The 19,243-nt window shown below is 52.7% G+C and overlaps 6 protein-coding genes across 6 annotated transcripts in view; 5 read left to right on the top strand and 1 right to left on the bottom strand.

Annotated features, from left to right (window-relative positions):
• Positions 1 to 1,741: 1,741 nt before the first annotated feature.
• On the top strand, positions 1,742 to 2,057 carry A1O7_07247 (uncharacterized protein; the record flags this gene model as incomplete). The annotated part of the gene is made up of 3 exons (XM_007761247.1): positions 1,742 to 1,763; positions 1,817 to 1,906; positions 1,963 to 2,057. The coding sequence occupies 3 exons, from the start codon at positions 1,742 to 1,744 to the stop codon at positions 2,055 to 2,057; spliced, it is 207 nt and encodes a 68-aa protein (XP_007759437.1).
• A 649-nt stretch (positions 2,058 to 2,706) lies between these two features.
• On the top strand, positions 2,707 to 4,069 carry A1O7_07246 (uncharacterized protein; the record flags this gene model as incomplete). The annotated part of the gene is made up of 3 exons (XM_007761246.1): positions 2,707 to 2,792; positions 2,856 to 3,099; positions 3,182 to 4,069. 3 exons carry the CDS (start codon positions 2,707 to 2,709, stop codon positions 4,067 to 4,069), a joined length of 1,218 nt encoding a protein of 405 aa, XP_007759436.1.
• Positions 4,070 to 4,742: 673 nt separating this feature from the next.
• A1O7_07245 (uncharacterized protein) lies at positions 4,743 to 5,387 on the bottom strand (the record flags this gene model as incomplete). The annotated part of the gene is made up of 2 exons (XM_007761245.1): positions 4,743 to 5,233; positions 5,321 to 5,387. The coding sequence occupies 2 exons, from the start codon at positions 5,385 to 5,387 to the stop codon at positions 4,743 to 4,745; spliced, it is 558 nt and encodes a 185-aa protein (XP_007759435.1).
• A 2,344-nt stretch (positions 5,388 to 7,731) lies between these two features.
• Positions 7,732 to 8,543, top strand: A1O7_07244 (uncharacterized protein; the record flags this gene model as incomplete). Its single annotated transcript, XM_007761244.1, has 2 exons — positions 7,732 to 7,818; positions 7,977 to 8,543. The coding sequence occupies 2 exons, from the start codon at positions 7,732 to 7,734 to the stop codon at positions 8,541 to 8,543; spliced, it is 654 nt and encodes a 217-aa protein (XP_007759434.1).
• A 1,075-nt stretch (positions 8,544 to 9,618) lies between these two features.
• Positions 9,619 to 17,041, top strand: A1O7_07243 (uncharacterized protein; the record flags this gene model as incomplete). Its single annotated transcript, XM_007761243.1, has 3 exons — positions 9,619 to 9,711; positions 9,769 to 9,800; positions 9,874 to 17,041. The coding sequence occupies 3 exons, from the start codon at positions 9,619 to 9,621 to the stop codon at positions 17,039 to 17,041; spliced, it is 7,293 nt and encodes a 2,430-aa protein (XP_007759433.1).
• A 1,315-nt stretch (positions 17,042 to 18,356) lies between these two features.
• A1O7_07242 (uncharacterized protein) overlaps positions 18,357 to 19,243 on the top strand; it is a gene marked incomplete at both ends in the record, with an annotated part of 2,443 nt that continues 1,556 nt past the window's right edge. Inside the window, 2 exons of the mRNA XM_007761242.1 lie at positions 18,357 to 18,629; positions 18,684 to 19,226. Of these exons, the coding sequence (XP_007759432.1) occupies positions 18,357 to 18,629; positions 18,684 to 19,226 (816 nt within the window). The remainder of the gene's footprint in view (positions 18,630 to 18,683; positions 19,227 to 19,243) is intronic.

Here is a 19,243-nt window from a genome sequence, read left to right as displayed (position 1 = left end):
GTGCAGATGCCTTCTGAATCCGCCACTTTTGCTGACATTAGTGAAGTTTTCTCCTGAGTGCATTTCCAGATGCCTTCCGCAGAGTTTGAGAAGACGTCAACGTCGTCGGTAATGCGTTTCAAGGGCATCCAAATTTGGAAACTGGTGCAGCTCTATCGCTACAGGACTCGTAGTAAATTCTAATGAAGCATTTTGAAGTATTCGCCTTAGGTAGACGCCTGAACTCAGGTATAGCCTTAACCTGAACTCCTGTGGCCTGCGTTTGTGGGCGCTCCGAAAGTGATCTCAAGACGATGCCGGTGACCGTGCCAAACGCTCAGTCACAGGAGGTTGAAAACGGCAATCGTGATCATCTCGTCCGTGAACGGTGATATAGCTAGGAGGACTGTAAGATAACAATTCTTGTTTGGGAAGACGCTGTCGCAGCACAGTCAAACAACAGAGCTGAGTGATGATTCGAGATCATACTTCGTGTGGCTGGGAGGTGGTCGTTTGGGCTTGTTCACAGTCGCAAACGTGAGTTTGTCGGACAGTGCTGCTGCTGCTGATGATGATGGTGCTACGGTTGAATCTCACGTCTGGAAACAGTGACAAGTGTTTCATCACTCAGATCTTGCACCCTTACTTACTCCCGGCTTCGAAGCGGCGAAAGTCCCAGAGGTGGAAGCGGTTCCCGCTCGTACGGGGAGTGTTTGCCCATGTGGTTTGCTCAAGCGAGGCTCTGCTCGTTCACAGAGTGATTCTCGATAATATCTCTCGTGTTGTGCGTTTGACCAACGCCAGCCGCGAGTGAGTCTGTGGCGATGCGGCCAAACGGGCAGCTCTTCGATAGGGTATATATACCCCTTCCGCCGGCCTGTTCATTTAGTTGGTCATCATCATCAACAAACTCGAGAACTCAGAGAACAAAAAGGATCATACGAAGAACATCAGGCAGGTACCACTCTCCATCCACAGCACCGTGCCTTTCGCTAACCAGTCGCAGATATACTCGTCAACCGCCTCATCAAACCCACATTAAATAAATACCACACCTCCAGACAACATGCCTGGAAACGACCCTCCTCCGCCTCCCAACACCCCTACCAAGCCTGGACCAAAACTCTAGGCTCGGTAGCTGACCACCCTCTCTCATCTGCCTCATGGGCACACAGAGAACCAGCTGTCGACTCACTGGCAGCTCTGCAGCAATGCACGTAGGGGGATAATTACAATACCGTGTGAGGGACATGAACTCCAAAGGGGCATGAACAATGCGCCTGGTGTAGAGTATGGCAGGAATTGTACCAACCTGGAAGTCACCAGGACACTTAGTATGGATGTTGGAGTACCCCGAAGCAAGCGTTTTAAGGTCGGCACAAACTGGAGAACGATTTGAAAAGGGATTGAGTGGGATTCTAGACAGTCTTCTCGATAAGATAGTCAATGCATTCCATTCAATTGAGAAAACCTTCTGAAGCTCGTCTGTCATCCATTCTTAGAGCTAGGAGCAATTCCTGAAGACATCGTAGAATAATTACGTTCTTTGCTCAAAGGGTGAAGAAGAAGTAGCCTCAAAGCCAAAGCAAGTTGGGCCATAGTCACGTGCAGGTAAGATCCGAAGATGTCCCATGGAATAGTTATAGACTGCGGCAAATCTCGACTTCTTTTGATACCACCAAGAACAGATTCTTGTTCCAACATCACAGCCTTGAATCCTCCACCAAAGCAAACTGTCCGCACAGTCGAAGCAGAACTCATAATGGGTGGCGCAAGTCGAGAAGGTAAGCCAGAACCCGCGACTCATTAGAGGTCTGTCGCTGACATTCTCTCGCAGGCGGCAAAGTCAAGCCCCTCAAGGCACCAAAGAAGGAGAAGAGGGAAATGGATGAGGATGAGATCGCTTTCAAGGCCAAGCAACAAGCAGGTACAACCATAATCGCCTCGAATACGTTTCATGCCCTTACTGATCGGTCGGTGTAGACGCAAAAGCCAAGAAAGAAATGGCCGAGAAGGCAAAGGGCAAGGGTCCACTGAACGCCGGTCAACAGGGAATCAAGAAGAGCGGAAAGAAATAGATGAGGAGGTGGACGAACAGGAAGACCTGCGAATGATTTATGACATGACAGCAAGGCGTATGACGGGTTGAGCCAGAGAGGAATTGAAAGACTGATTTACAGACCGCATGATGAATGCCATCGGGCAAACTTTGTTGATTCGAAGTTCCCCTTATCTCTGTTTCGTGATGCTGCAACAACCTGGATCAGCCTGATCGTGAACGCCACAAGTTACGACCAGGTTTGGAGGCTATGTTGAGCCGGACAAGAGAGGAATTCTGGAAAGCAGAGCAGAGTTGAACTGCTGGTAGGTAGGATGGCAAACTTCTCACAACAGGCCTCTGAAAGTGAGCGCACCACCCGGAGCAGCTGCTTGACAACAACGTCGGCAAGGGGTCATCACGATGGCAGTAATTCCATTCCCGTTACCGACGGATCGTTTTCTCTGCCGTCTGCCGTTTGACTACAACTCGCAGAGAAAGAATTTTCGGGAATGTGAACCGGCAGCAAACTCGTCGAGGGGCACCACCTCAGACCGCGCTTACATTCATTTCCATTGCACCTTCCTGTGTTCTTGCCCTTATCTTTGCCTCTCGCATCTCTCCACCTTCGCAGCTCTAATTGGAATCAATCTTGATAACCACCCAGCTCAGCTTCGCCTCCCGTCATCATGGACGGTTTCGAGACCGCCGCCCCCGACGCGCGAGAGCAACGCGAGGATCGCGGACCTCGCATCCCTCCTGCCAAACTCTCAACGTAAGGCAACACCAGCTATAGCCACTGCCATAGTGCCGATTCTGACTGACACTTCGAACACAGCATCAATGCCACTCCCACGATCTCCATCTTCTACAAGCCCGACAAGCGAAGTCCCGTCACGCTGCTTGATGGCAAGTTCCCACGCGATGCCGCGATGATCTTCTGCGACCGCATTCGCCACGATATCATCGATAACGGCAGCAAATCTTTCACCATTGTCGGCGGCGACCTGAACGGCCACAAGCTAGTTCTTGCTTGGATCAATCAGTGCATTGAAGAGCAGAGTATCGTCAAGTTCAAGGACGTAAGTATCTTGACGCATTTTATATTCTCAGAGGAACACCCTTGTTATCTTGTCCACAGCTGACCCTCCGAGCAACCTTCAGCTCGATGAGTCAACTCCTGGCTTCTTCATAACCTATGCCAAAGTCATCCTCTCAAGCCACTACATCGGGATTCCTGCTCGCGACCTCTCGGACCACCTCCTCAAACGAATGACCGCCATCGCCCGCAAGCAACTCATTACCTGGGACGAAGTGCACTGGTTCTATGAGACGGCCTTTCCTTCCACCATGCCCCAGGAGAAAGAAGCCGCCTTCCGTGGAGTCGCCGCTGCTTCCATCTTCTGGGGCTGGTGGTCCGCCAAATTGGACAGTGACGAGACGCCCGAGGAGATGCGCGTTCTCGATGTGATGAGGCTGGAAAACAAGCAGCTGGACGACGACTTGCACGCTTGGTGCGAGCGGAATGAGGTAGACGTGAGACGAAAATGGGGTGAGAAGAGCAAGGCAAAGAAGTATGGTGCTCAAACCGCAAATGACGGCGATAACGGAGCCGGAGCGGGTTGGGACCAACCTGCTGCTACCGCAGAAGGCAATAACGGTGGTTGGGACAACGCTGTTGCCGAAGACGGTGCTTCGGCTGGGTGGGACGTCGCTGCGCCCCACCCAGCCAACTCTGCAGCGGCCACTACCTCCAGGGGTAACGGCGCCAACACCTGGGACTCTGCCGACGTGCTGAACGAGAACGATGCTCCTTATGCCCCGCCAAATTCTCTCGCGAGTCCTGAATTCGGTGGTGCTAAGAACACACATACCCCTTTGCCTCCTCTGGGCGAGATCACGAATGTCACTCCCTTCGGTGAGGCCAACGGCTTTGGCGGGACTAATGGCGGAGTCGGTGATTGGGCGGACGAGGTTAATGCAGAGGTAGTCGAGCATGGAGAGCAGTACCACGATAATCAGGGCCACCAGCTCGGGAATAATCAGTGGTAGGGCCCTGGTAGAGGTGGGACGAAATCTACGTCTGCTCGTGCCATCCAGCCACCCGTTGCTTGAGATGAACATGTCTGCGGGCCAGCTTGTGAAGTTCAAGAGATAGCACTGTGACTGATGGGCTGTTGATGTTGGGCTATGTTGGAGGCGGCAGTGGTGTTGATGGACAGGAATGGGAGACCGAGTCCACGACATGCATACAACATGAGACACTCGATAAGCGATCAACCTTGTGTACTAGTCTGTATGGGGGATTCAGGGTGTCTGCTTTGTACTGTAGCAGCAGCGCGACATCGCAACCGGACTATTCAACAGGAATGATTGATCGAACAGGGAGACATTTTGAAGGCTTGGACCGTACCACGCCATGCTATTCCGTTTTGCACTCTATCGTGTAACGTAAATGCCCTCACTCGGAGTACAACTGGTGTTATGGACTGCTCCCTCCCCACACCAGAGTCACATTACAAATTGTATGCTCAAGAAACGCCTCATCAACAACATCATGTTCCAATACAAGAAGTCACCACAGAATACCATACATCACCACACCACACTCGACTCTGGAAGTCGCGACAGCAATGAACCCCTTTCCATTCCATGATCACGACGACGTCCTCACAAGCTCGTGTATCTGTTGCTTCGGACGCCACGTGAGCACAAGCCAGCCATTTTACAGCAAACTGGCAAGCAGGTCGACAAGCGTGGCGGCCAGGCTCTCCACCTCGGAGAGGGTGTCAGTCACGCTGACCAAGCCAATGAGGCTCTGCACGCTGCCGACCAGAGCCTCGGCCTCGGTGATGGCAGTTGACAGTTCAGCCTGGACGGTGGCCAACTCGCCGGAGATATCGACGCCGGCGGTGCTGGTGATGGCATTGATCTCGTCGATGGTGCTGGACAGGATTGACTCGACTTCCTCGAGCGTGCCGTCAATGTCTGCGGTCTCCACGTTCTCGAGGAGCCCATCGACGATGGCGCCGACTTCGTTGAGCGTGCCGACCAAGGTGGGGATGAGGCCTGTGAGTGTGCCGGTAACCTCTCCTACGACACCGCCGACGAGGTCGGTGAGACCCGAGAGGTCGATTTGGCGTTTTTCTGGGAGGGCGGGCACGGAGATTTCAGGGACTTCCGGGAGCTCCGTGCTGAGAAGGCTTGTATCGACGGCTGGAGCTAGTATCAGCAACGTGGAAATCACTGTAGTATGGATGGGTTGGTTCAATTTGGATGCGGGAGGAAGTGGGAATGACTTACCATCGAGAGGGCGAGCCAGGCCAGAGGCTGCGAAGATGACGCCTGCGAGAATAGCTGTGCAACGCATGTTGATGGTGTGTGTGGATGGTGTGGATGGCCTTGAGGTGAAGGGTTGCTGTGTAAAGGAGTCTTGAGAAAGATTGTATTAAGTTGTTCCGACTAGTGAGCGACTGAGTTAGTTGTCAGATGAAGAGAGCGACTGTTGCTGATGAGGATGGAAGAAATGCAGAGGGAACGTCGAGGTTCTTTATAAAATCTCGCTGTCCCCATGACCCTCTCTGATGAATGCATTATCTGGGCACGGACAGGAGTTCTTCGACGCAGAGATGGTCTCATCATCGATATCGTTTTGACTCAAACTCCATCTAGCAGGCCCAACGCTCACTCTGAGTTGCAGTGTGGTGTTTCTGAGTTGTGATCTTCACGACGGCGCCACTACCAGTAGCAATGATATGCTGCGATAGATTTGCTCATGCAGATCGATATGTTTCTTGGTTAGCTCGGCCGTTGTTTCTTTATCGTGTTAATCTTGAGCGTTCCTGATCTGGATGGATCGGCGAAACGGTCTCCCGCTTTGGAGGTTGCATGATCGACAAAGGTGGATCTGGTGCTCCAAGCCAGGGGTACTGTGGGATTTCCCGAAAGATTGGGGAATCGGCCAATAGTTCAGATGATAATTTTCCGGTCCGGGGCATTCCAAGATGGACGAGGCTGAGAGGCTTGTGAGATCCACAAGAAATTGTCCTTGGGGAAATTCGCCGAAATACGAGACCGTTGTAGAAGTGGCGTCCTTGGCGAACACGACGTTGAGCTGTGAACGGATGGTATAATTTCCATGCTGTATGGGGTGACAGTTCCCGGGATATCTACGAGGACCACTTCATCCACGGTTTGAAACAATAGGCGGCATAGCTGGAACAGATTCCATGCACTGTCAATCACCCAGAACTGTGGAATCATCACTGGGATGACTCCCAGGCTGCTTATCCGCCCAAGCTGAGCCTGATCCCGGACAGCAGTTCAGATTGGCATTGCGGCATCGCACATTAGCAGCTTACATGGGTGATAGGTGGATGGTCTGCAATTGGCCACCAAGCTCTCATCGAGTCTGGAGCGAGAGTGCATCTGTTCATCCCGCAACCGCATTGGGGTGCGCATCACACCATGTCCAGGAAGTCGATCTCGGGAAAACATTTTTCAGATCTTGAAAAGCCGACTCCCAATCCAACAGATTCAACAAAGACTGAACATCACTAACCGAAATCGTTGTCGCGCACTGTTAGTCTAGTTTCTATTGACCTTGGTGGGGATCAGTCTGTGCCCCCGAGCTTGATAGTGACGTTATTCCGCACTCCTGAAATGCTGGAGACGGGAGACAGCATTCGATAGTAACACCTAAGTGGTAAGGACTGATTTTGGGAAAAACAGCTGTCCAACGAACGCCGACATGCCCTGGCACATCAAAGGGCACACGGGTGCTTACCAACCTGTGTGAAGCACGCTGGAGGTGAAGGGAAAGAACGCCACCGCGAATGAGCGGGTAGTCTCTCCGTGGACAAGGGGGCCTGCCAAAGAACTGGAGGGCAGTCTCCAAACTGCAACAGAAGTAAGATTTTGCGCCAGGTCAATCGACTCTTGCGAATGACCCGGCCCGCACTGTCCGCCTAGCAGGAACGATTCGTCGCAAACAAGAGCTGAAGGCGACCGTTGGAAGTGCCAAAAGCGAACAAGACTGCTGTTGGAATTCTACTACGGTATTCAGGACCTTAGCAGAAGATTCGGACACTGTGGGTATCATATGGAAGCCCGGGCCAGGAGTAGCAAACGAAAGGCGGTGGGCAAACAAGAGCTTGAGAGGGCTTTGCTTAGAGCGAAGCTATGAAGAACTGCGACTGAAGTTGCAGATGACCTTGCGGAAGATGAGGGCTGGGTGAGTTGAAATTCAAATGAGCGCACAGTGAGTGGTTCCTTCCCAGCTTGAACCTCTCTCGAAAGACAGCAGCCAGAGAACAGTCTCGCACTTACCCCCAAACATTGGTCGACAATGAATGAAAACACCTTGGCCAAATCACCTCTAGTTATGCCAACCTCCTTGACCTTCTGAATACCAGACCTGTGCACCCACATTTCGTCTGCCGCATCAGATATCATGTTGAGGAAAATAGGGCTCGAGACGCGTCACCGCTTAGTCCGCCTCGTGCCTTTGCTTTGGCTCGTCACTCTTTGCTTTTGCCTTGCTGACCTTGGTCCTCGCCAGCCATGCGGACAGGGATACCATCTCTGCTCACCTGAAGGCGCGTCTCCCGGAGATGTTCCAAATATCGGTCCCGGTCTGGCTCAGCTCTACCTCAATTTGATCGCTACAGTCAATCCTCAGCCTGCGCCGGCCCATTTGTTGGGGAAAGCTCAAAATGTTCCCAGGGACTCCAAGGCGAAATCACCGCTGGGTGTTATTTCTCACGCTCATCAAGCGAGGGAGACATCAGGCAGCCTCTGTTGTGAGTCCAGTACGCAATCCTGAAATATACAAAGTGAACTTACCGACGCAGGCGCCGAAACAACCGAGTGTATGCTTGTGCTCAGTTACGACGTCCCGCTGTGCTGGGTACTTCTTTTCAATCTTCGTGCCATGCTCATTGACTAACCAACTTTTTAGGACAAATTCACCACCGACTATTACCTCCCAGACGGCTCTTATGGCTCGATCATATCGGGAAACTATACCACTCCGGATGGTGGTCAAGCCAACCTGATCACAGGAGACTATCAGTTGGCGAATGGACAGAGGGGGAACATCTACCGAGCAGACAGCCTGGATGAGCCGAATACTCCCAGCTTGCCAATCCCAACACCGTGGACCAGTAGTGGAGTTGGTTCCGCCATACCAGCAAGCCAAGTTGGATCTCAAGCATTCGCCAATACGTCTGCGACGCCATCCTGGCCCATTCTCACAACCACAGGTGTGACGAGCACGGGTACCTTGTTGACATCTCTTACGAACGCTTCCGCTACCCGTGCTGCCAGCAGTCTTGTGCATAATATCACGGTTCTCTCTGGAGGTCCAACCGTCGCGACTTCGAGTAGCACGCCGGCAGCGAGCAGCACTGGACCACCACAGCCAGAGATCACGCCTCCGATACCCAGCGCAGCGGTGATGTGGAAATGTGGTGGAATATATAGCTTATGGTTGCTGGCAGTGGTTTCACACATGGTGATGATTTGAGCGTCTATTTCGATACGCTTCCCCAGCACGCACGACATATGAGAGATCCAGGGGGGAGACAAATTCGGATTAGCATGGCACAGAACGCCGTGCTGACTGTGGTGCATATGAGATGGGGAATTTCATGGCGAATCAAGCTGAGCTACGGGATACAACCCATGTCAAGCTCTTAAAAACCGAGAGCAGCGGCTGTCGGTCGTGCTCTACCCAGTACTCCTATGTATGTTGAACATCCCTTGTCCGGTAGAAGCAGTGTGTACATAGTATCGTAATGATATCACTACTTAACAGCATGGCGAAAGCCGTGCCCGTCTGGCCCGGCTGTCGGAAGTCCTTGACGGAGAAAGAGCTGGTACGCGTCTGTGACCGTGCTCTCGTCAAGAGTTGCCGGTCCCCGCGTAAATGGAGCCGGGCCTAGCAAACCCGCTTTCCCGCGATCCCGCCATTGACACCACAGGGTCTATGCAGTGGAGCATGAAGGAGATCCGAGGCCTGGAAAATGATGTGGTTGGCGGCGACACTTTCGCTTTTGGCTTACCCCTTAGGTGCCCCTCCCGAGCTTGAGCAACTGCCCATCAATTGCTGAACATGGGCAGACTACACCAACCGTGCGTAACAGACTGCGGTGATTTCCACGGATCTCCTTGGGTGAGGAGCATTAGCATGTTCGCAGTTTCCGGTAGAAGAGTGGTGTGACACTCGCCATTCGTTCTGCCTGCACGAAAATTGTGGCTGCTGACTGACACTCGTCCCCAAGGCGCCCACTTGGTCTGGCAGCTGCTTGAAATGCTTAATCATCAGATCGAACCACATGCAGTCACCTAGCAGTCAAATCCTCGTTCGAGAACGTCCAGACGATCCCGGCGTGCATTTCCATCGCGTTGGCGGTTCACCCGGATCTTCCTTTCTCTCCACTCTCTCCCAGAACGCACCTCGCTATCGCAGTAAGTTGGAATTGCTGTCGCTGTCACCGTCGAAGTTGGCAGATCTGGGTGCCTTCACTCTGAGAGTCCAGACCACAAATCAGCGTCCCAAAATGACATGACCACCCACGTCAGTGCCTCAGCCCGAGAAAATGGAAGATATCCTGGGCGAAGACTTGCCCATCGCCCCTGCGAGACTCTTTGAGCGGCTCTCGCACGTGCCGAATTATACCTGGGATCGCTCGGTATGGCCGTCTCGAATTCATACACTGACTCGCACAGCTGACCTGATTTCTCCGAAGTTTGTGCCATTTCACACGAGCTACGACCATTGGTAAGTGCGAAAGGGACATGTCCGAGTTCTCAAGACCCTCAATGTGGTAACTGATGAGTGTTTGTTCGAACAGGCATATCTATGGCATCCTCCACAACCCCGATGTCATCAACCCTCACGAATCCACAACTACCTCGACCAGCCTTTCCCTCCTCTCCAATGGCTCGACCAAAAGCTCTCCGAAACTCGACCCCCACCGTCCCTCGCTTCGGCACCATCACTGGAGCAGTATTAGCGGTACTTCCGACAGTGACAATCTATCGTCCAAAGGAGGAGATCCGGATCCGATATGGATGCCCGTGGTGGCTCGTATTAGCACACATGTGCTGCGCTTGGAGCGGGAATTCTACTACAACCAGGCTGTGGTCAAAGAGGCTGATCCGGAATGCGAGCATACTATTCGACCGATAGAGATTTTCAAGCTGCCCAGCACCCCAGGCGACACCCGCCCTATCGTTGTCTGCGTCTATGAAGCTCCCGGGAAGAATTATCTACGAGAAATCTTGGACATGGGCCCTGCCTTTTATGGCCTCAACAATCGCTTGGAACACAGGACGAGTCTGTCAGATGGCACCCCGGGAGAGCAGATTCCATTGCAGGCATTTCTCGATTTCGCGGTTGGCGCGGCGGAAACGCTCGAGCTCTTGCATCACGGTGCCAAAACCGTGCATGGCGAGGTTCGATCAGATACTTTCCACTGGAACCGCGAAACTGGCGCTGTCAAGCTGGCCAATGGTGGAAACGGACCGCGAGCATTCGAAAATCTACTGTCAAGCGAGGGTTGGGCCAGCATGAGCAGGGAAATTGGAGTCAAGAACAAACTGCATTTCATTGCTCCAGAGCAGACTGGCCGATTGCCAGCCGAACCTGACAGTCGCACCGACATCTACAGTCTGGGAGTCCTCTTCTGGACACTTTTGACCGGACAACCTCCTTTTGATGCTGAAACTCCTATCGATATTGTCCAACGAGTTCTTACACATCGGCTCCCCATGGTGACATCGATTCGCATGGATATTCCGGACGCCGTGTCCCACATCATCGCCAAGATGACTCACAAACAAATGGATGAGCGATACCATTCGATGAGCGGTCTGAAGTACGACCTCCTGCAGATTCAGAAGTTCTTGGGTGAAGGCGATCAAGAGAAGATCAAGAATTACAAGGTTGGGCAACGAGATGTTTCCTCCTTCTTTATTCTTCCTACCAAACAATTTGGTCGCCAGCCCGAGACTGAACGCATTACCAAGATAATTGACAGAGCTCATAAACGACAGAGCTCCTCAGGATCACGGCCGAGTCCATCACAGCATGGACTCCTGAGCGGCTCCAATTCCTCTATTTCCGATAGTCGGGTTGATGGCCCTGAAGAAGGAGCACCTTCCGATGACTCAAGCTCATTCGGTCTCAGGGAATCTCGAAGCAACTCCACGACTATTGGATTAGACGGTACATATCCTCCTGCCTACGGCAACAAGGCCAACGTTTTTGGAAAGCGCGCAAGAACGATAGTTGATCCGAGAATTACTCCTCTGGACGTCTTGTCTGATCGAGATAGCAACTTTTCTGGCGGCCTGCAGCCACCAACAGATTCCTTGCCAGGGATGATGACACGAAGGAGGAACAGCCACAAGTACAAGCGGAGGTCGAAGACTGAGGTTATAACCATTGTTGGGCCGGCTGGAGTAGGCAAAACTGCTCTCATCAAAGCTGTGCAGCCCGCAATCCGCCGCCACGGATATTTCGCCCTTGGGAGATTCGACAGAGCTCGGCCTTCGCCGTTTGAGCCCCTGATCAAGGTCATGGCAAGCCTCTTTCGACAAATTTTCTCCGAGAAGGACGTCAATTCCCCCTATCATGAGCATCTTCGAGCCCATGTCGCTCCGTTCTGGCCAGTATTACACTCAATGTTGGATTTGCCGGCCACCTTACTCGACGTGACGATACTTTCCAAGAAGCTCTTGATCAAAGCAGATACGGCGAACCAGAGCATCAACACGGAAGTTCCTACGATTGAAACTGGGTCCAAGCCAACCTTGAACCCATCCGCTACTAATGGCATTTGGGATGCCAACGATTTCCTCCGCGGCCCGGCAAATACGAAGTCCATCCGACTCATCAACACATACATGGACGTGCTTCGTACCATCTCCACAGGGAAATTGATCTGTCTGTGCTTAGATGATCTGCAGTATGCAGACAGCGAGTCAGTCGACCTGCTAATGCATATCATAAAAGCCAAGGTCCCAGTGGTGCTCATGCTGTCGAGCAGAGTCGACGATGAGGGCGCCCCTGAATCAATTGCCAAGCTTCTCGACCTCGATTCAAGCAACAAGATAGAATTGGCTAATTTGCGCGAGAAGCACGTGTTCGACTATGTCGCGGCAACAATGTCTCAACCAGTGGACACAATCCTTCCGTTAGGCGCGGTTGTTTACGCCAAGTCAGAAGGCAATCCATTCCTCTTCAAGGATATCTTGCAAACGTGTTATCAACGAAACTGTTTATGGTACGATTGGAGAGCGTCCGGTTGGCAATTTGACCTTGACAAGATTTTCGACGAGTTTAGTGGTGAGGGATGCACCGACAGTGCCTATCTGACGAGACGACTGCAAGACTTACCGCCAGCTGCAAGGTCCATTCTGGCTTGGGCTTCGCTGATAGGGTCCACTTTCTCATTCAAATTGGTCCAGTCTATTCTGACTGGAGACTTCTTCTACAGCAGTGGAAGGGACCAGGCGCACGATGTGACATGCCCAAAGCGAGCGAAGCTATTCAGTCTTTCCGAGACTGACTGCGTCAATGGTCTCCAGCAATTGGTCAACGTGTACATCATCACTCCTGGTGAGACCGATGACGAGTTCCGATTTGCGCATGCACGGTACCTCAAGGCAGCGACCGAAATGCGGGAATGTCAAAACACGACCAAGATGCATTTCATCATAGCGCAGGCTATGATGGGCTATCTCAGTCAATGCAAGTACAACCTATACCCTCTAGCACGTCACATCTGTCTATCGGCCGAAATCGTCAAAGAACGGATTCCGACCCGGATGCGTTACCGGGACGTTCTCTGGCGCGGAGCTCAAAAGGCCATTGAGGCTGGTGCCAAAACAACGGCTCTTTGGTACTACAAGACTGCTCTTGATCTGCTTCAAGACGACAAATGGGACACAGAAAACCCTGATGTGTTCTACGACGAAACTCTACAACTTCACGTTAATACCGCTGAAATCATGTATCTTGAGGGTCACAAAGAAGGAGCTCTCGAGCTCTTGAATGAGACGTTCGCTCACGCGAGGTGTTCTGCCGACAAGACAAGGTCTTTCATCCTGAAAGGCCGCGTGCTTGCTGGTCAAGGAAAGTTTCTGGACGCATTTGCAGCTCAGCGGGAATGTCTAGCAGAGCTCGGACTTGTTCTAACACAGCCGACTTGGGACGAATGCGATATCGAGTTCAAGAAACTTGAGTTCCGGCTACGGGAGCTCGATAAGGAGGCACTCCTTACAGCTCTCTTGAGCGAAGACAAGAACGTGATTGCGCTCGGAACGGTGCTTAGCGAAGCCCTGGGTGCGCTCTACTGGTCCGATGCTCTGCTCTGGTACCAACTCGTCATCGCCTACGTCAATGCGCTCCTTGACCGTGGCATCTTTGTTCAGGCTGGAGTCGGCCTCGCAATGCTTGGTGCTGTTGCGATCGGGCGCTTCAAAGACATTGAATTGGGCTTGTCGTATGGCGACATCGCAAAAGAGTTCTTCACTCTGTTCGAAGACGCATGGAGTCGGGGCAGGGGCTGGACGCTATACACTCTCTTCATTGGCCATTATCAGACCCCAGTGCGAAATTTGCTTCCTATTCTGGATAGTGCTCTCGAATACTCCTTGTCATCAGGGGACAGGTTTGTCAGCATTCTCAATATTGGTGTCATGGCCATTTCAAGATTCTGGGCTGGACAGGATCTTGCAGAAGTCGAGGCTTTCTGCACTTACGGCCCTGAAGAGTTTGAGAACTGGGAGAGAGATCGGCGCGGCGGAACGCTACTCACGGTTACCCGACAGGTTTCGCGTGCACTTCAGGGGAAGACCATCGCAGCAGATGCCATGACTCTCCTAGACGATGACGATCACCAGACCGAGAAATGGATGGGAGAATGCGATCTCTATGCAGCTAACGCACAACGTCCTCGCGACATCTTCGATGCCATGTCCCTTGTAGCTTATCATCTGCTCGGTTACCACGAATATGTCGTTGAGAAAGGTCGACAATTGGTTGCCACGACTCTCGATGAGCTTTGGTCAAATAGACCTTCTTGCGCTACTCGCTTTTATCTGGGTCTGTCCTTGATAGCAGTCGCGAAAGAGAAGCCCGAAGAAGAGAGGGCTCCATATATCGAGGAGGCTAAGAAGATGAAGAGCTACATCGATGAATGGGGGAGTGTCAACGATGTCAACTACTTCGCCTGGTCCCGCATATTGGAAGCCGCCATCTCGGACGTCAGCCGAGTCTACTACAACGTCATTTCCAATATCGAGATGGCTATCGATCACTGCCAGGTACATGGCTTCGCGTTAGAAGAGGCTCTTGCAGTAGAGATGCAAGCAGAATTTCTGCTCGCGCGAGGCGCTAAGAGGGCGGGAAAAGTAATGATACAAGAAGCCATTGGTGCTTGGAATCGGATCAACGCTGCGGGTAAAGCTCAACAGCTTCAAGACAGGCACGAGTGGTTAATTAAGACCGCTACTACCTCGAGAACAATGAACGCCGCCACCCAGACGCAGGACTTGCACTCATTGGCGGTAGCTGAAGACCCTTCCCATCAGAACAAGCGCGAATACACGAAGCAATGGGTGCAACCCAAGCAAGGCACTGCAACGCAGACACAGCAGGACGTTCCTGGTCTGGGACTCGACATTCTGGATCTGACGTCCATCCTGGAATTTTCGCGGGTTATAAGTTCAGAACTCCAGATCAACAACTTGCTTTCCAAGATGATATCGGTCATCCTTGAGTCCGTTGGGGGCCAGGCCGAGTTCTGCGCAATCGTGATAGACTCCGAGGACCAAGGCTGGTGTGTCGCAGCAAGTGCCGACCACGAAACAGGCGTCAAGACATATCCTGATGGCATTCCGTTCTCGGAGGTCGACGATCAAGCCGCCCAACAAATAACACACTATTTGCTGCGCACCAAGGAAACAGTGTTTGTGCACAATGTGCTCGAGGACGACCGATTCTCTAACGTGGGCGACGCGTACCTGGCCAGAAACCCGCTTGGTCGCTCGATCATTGCCATACCTATAATACAGGCTGATCATTTGATGGGTGTGATCCACCTGGAAGGACGACCAAACGCGTTCACACAACGTAACATGATCGTCCTCAACCTCCTCACAAACCAGGTTGCTATATCACTGGGCAATGCACTCCTGTACAGGAAGGTCCGAAAAGTGAGTGCATCGAACGCCAGCATGGTTGAGTCGCAAAAGCGCGCGCTTGTGGCTGCCCGGGAAGCGGAAGCTAAGGCAAAGAAAGCCGAAGCGGAGGCCATGCACAATGTCAAGCTGAAAGAGGAGGCCGCGAAGGCCAAGTCCATCTTCCTTGCTAACGTCAGCCACGAACTTCGAACACCGTTGAACGGCGTGATTGGCATGTCGGAACTCCTCAAAGGGACCCCTCTAAGCAAAGACCAGGAACAATATGCGGACAGCATCCGTGTTTGCGCTGATACCTTGTTGACCGTTATCAACGATATTCTAGACTTCTCCAAGCTCGAGGCCGGCAAGATGCAGATGTTCACTGTACCTCTAAACTTGAAGGAGACCATCACCGAGGTAGTACGAGCACTGGCCTACACCAATCAAGAACATGGCCTGCAGACGATCGAAGATTTGCAGATTGACGACAACTTGGTCTTGGGTGACCCAGTCCGACTCCATCAAATCTTTATGAATCTTCTGAGCAATGCGTACAAATTCACGCCGCAAGGATCGGTCACCATTCGCGCTCGCAAGAACGCCGAGACACGAGACAGGGTCAAGATCACTTGCTCTGTCGCAGACACGGGGATTGGCATCACTCAGGAGCAGCTGACACGACTCTTCCAACCGTTTTCGCAAGCTGACTCATCCACGGCTCGTTCCTACGGTGGCAGCGGGCTCGGTCTCAGCATCTGCAAGGCGATGATCGAGAACGTCCTTGGCGGAAAGATATGGATAGAGTCCACGCCTGGTGTGGGGACGACGGTGTCATTCACTCTCACCTTCAACAAGGCGCCCAAGAATAGTAGCGTCGTGAACGACATGCAAATCTCTGCGAAGGACCCAGACCCTATGGCCAACTGGTCCCAGGCCGCGAGTCCTGAAACGGAGCACAAGACGTACAGTTTCTGCGACTTGAGCAAAGTTCCTCGCGAAGAACTCCGTGTTTGCATTGCCGAAGACAACCACATCAACCGGAAGATCGCCATCTCCTTCGTCAAAAAGCTTGGCTTCAATTGCGAGGCGTACGAAGATGGCAAGCAAGCATACGACGCCTTAAAGGCCGAGAGCAAGGAGGGCAGGCCTTTCCATCTCGTGCTGATGGATGTCCAGATGCCGGTGTTGGACGGGTACGAGGCGACGAAAGCAATCAGAGCCGATCCGGATCCTAATGTCAATCGTGTTTTGATCATTGCCATGACGGCTTCCGCGATTCGAGGCGACCGAGAGAAGTGCTTGGAGGCTGGCATGAATGACTATCTTGCCAAGCCAGTCCGACAAACAGCTTTGAAAGCCATGTTAGATGAGTACATTAAGAGTAGTAAGGGGGCTGCCGAAGCCGTGGACAAGAGTGCGAACTCCACGGTCCCGAGCGATGGTGTTGACGGACCCACCGATGTTGGCAGCAAACCAGCCGAGCCCACCGCGAATGGTACCCCAACAACCAGTCCTACGGAAAAACCAAGCATTCGGCGTCCGTTCAAGCGCGTCATGAAGAAAGTCGAAGCCAGCATTGCTGAAGTGAGTGAAGAGGCAGACCACAAGCTTAATGGCGCCGCAGCCGAACAAGATGCGAGTCATGGTCCGAGTCCCCCAAGTGGAAAGCGAGCGACGGACGAGCTGGGCACGATCAGTTCGGATCATATTATGCCTAAGGCAGTGCTTGACCTCAATATCAACGGCATTAATGGGCACGCGAACGGCGACCAGCACGGAACGCCCTTACCTTTGAAAGAAAGGTCGGGAAACTTGGATGAGACGGAATAGGAGGGCTTGTGGGGATCTTAAAAAGGGAAAGGTTGCCTTTTGACAGACTAACGGGACGAACGACATGAATGCATGGCGCATGGCGCATGGCGTTATGAACATTGACGCAGAGCTTTCCACCACTGGAACCATATCCCCGCAGTGCTTGAGGCATAGTAGGGAAACAGGGTCAACTCATGGTGGACGCTGTGAACCAAATGGTCTAGGGGTTAACTGCTGCAAACGGAACATCATGTCCTGTGATGCATATAGTATCATGCCAATGCATCTGTTTATACGGAGTACGGAGTATGCCCACCACGGCACGACGGACAGGGATTGCGTGCATGGGAAACGGCACATAGCATATGCATTTGTCCCGAAGCAGATATATCTCAGCAGATCTCTCCCATCCCCATCAAGGGGCAGACTGACCATACTTGCCATTGTTGTCACTAGCTGCCCGAACGAGTTGGACGAGTGGAGGATAACGACGCCGCCGTGTCAGTCCGTAACCGCCAACCGAGCGGCTCAAAATAGACTAGTATAGACGCCAAGCTCGAGCCGGAGCCCGACCAATCAGGGAGGCCGCACAGTACGCTAGGCTGCCAATGAGAATCTCGCCTGCTCTCGCCTACGAGTTAATTTCAAACCCAAGCAATCTGCCTCGAGACGCGCGAGGAGCGACTCGCATCACGACGATTGTTGTGACCTGTCACCGCAGCTGTGGATATTCAGCGGACACAGCCTCGATTACGGATGTGCAGGCTCTGGCTTCCGACAACGATGGCCGATCGCTTGCATGTGGCCGCCCCGCAAAGTCCAAGACAAAACTCCTGACTTAAGCCTCGACAACGCCGACTAGTTCGATTGGTTGTCGACGACAGTCCAGTTCGCTTTCAGCCTTCCCTTTCACGAGCTCGCCTCTCTCTATGCGAGGTCGCGAGAGGCTTTCATCCCACTCCACAGCTACGACACCGCGACCAGTGGCGCGCGCCAGTGTGGTCGGCTTCAGAATGTTTTGTCTTGAGACCCGCCGTAGGAGGGACGCTTGGATACTCTCTCCTGTGCCGACCTACCTCCATCAACAGAACAACAGGACTAATGGGTTGACGCCGGACGTCCATCAATACAAAAGGCTCGGGACCTCCTGTAGCAGCATTCATTTTCATCCTTCCTGTCCCCAGGTCTTCTCCTCCTGTGCTTTGATTTTTGCTTCCTGTCTCATACAGTCTTTCGTTATCCACACTCGCTATATCAAAAGTCAATCGTTTACAGCCAAGCCTGGTCGCTCGCTCAATTTTCCCGTCTATTTTTCCTGTTATTTTCGCTCACCATGAGGTCTGCATTGACTGCCGGTCTCGTGGCTTCTGCCTGGGTCGTTCAGCAGGCTGTCGCAACAAGCTGGAACGACTCTCCAGGCTTCCCCAGCGTCTCGAACACTGACAACAACTGCACCCCTGATCAACAGCACGGCTTTGACTGGTCCGATCTTCCAACAGGAGGGTTCAACAGCTATGGTGGATTTGGCTTCGGAGGGTTTTCGTGCCAGGATTCTTTCAAGGCAGACGGCAAAAAGAGATCTCTCCAGACCCGTACCAACTTTCAGGTAAATTGAAGAAAGTGTTGCTCACCTGAGAACGCCTAACTAACTCCCTGCTAGTCGAAGTGCATCCAAGGCAAAGTGGGCAAATCCGCGAGCAGTGGTCCTAGCTTCTCGTGTGGCCAGGAGGAGAAGTTCTCCATTTCGCACATGGATGTCTCTGTCTCCTTCGACACCGAGATAGACTTCATCTTCGGCATGCCTGATGGCTCGAGCTGCAAACATACCGCGTCCTGCAGCGCCAAGGGCACGACCGTGGAGAACACCCAGTGCGGTGGTGCTCGCTCGGTGACTTTTCAAATGCCTCCCAGCAGCAACAAGGATGGCTGCGACATTGGTATCCATTCCATTGGCTTTGACTGCAACTCTCCACCCCCATCTTCGTCGACGACTACACCCCCAGCCACTTCCACGACGAAGCCGGTGACAACAACCACAAAGCCTCAGACCACAACTACCACGCCGAAGTCTGAAACGACGACCACGACACCAAAGACCGAGACCACGACCACCACGCCCAAGGTCGAGACCACGACCACCACGCCCAAGGTCGAGACGACAACCACGACGCCCAAGGTCGAGACGACAACCACGACGCCCAAGGTCGAGACGACAACCAC

This window comes from Cladophialophora yegresii, assembly GCF_000585515.1.
Source record: "Cladophialophora yegresii CBS 114405 chromosome Unknown aczIN-supercont1.5, whole genome shotgun sequence".
In the NCBI taxonomy this organism is placed as follows: domain Eukaryota; kingdom Fungi; phylum Ascomycota; class Eurotiomycetes; order Chaetothyriales; family Herpotrichiellaceae; genus Cladophialophora; species Cladophialophora yegresii.
The sequence above is the reverse complement of the archived record's forward strand: the minus strand, read 5'-3'. Positions and strand labels throughout refer to the sequence as shown.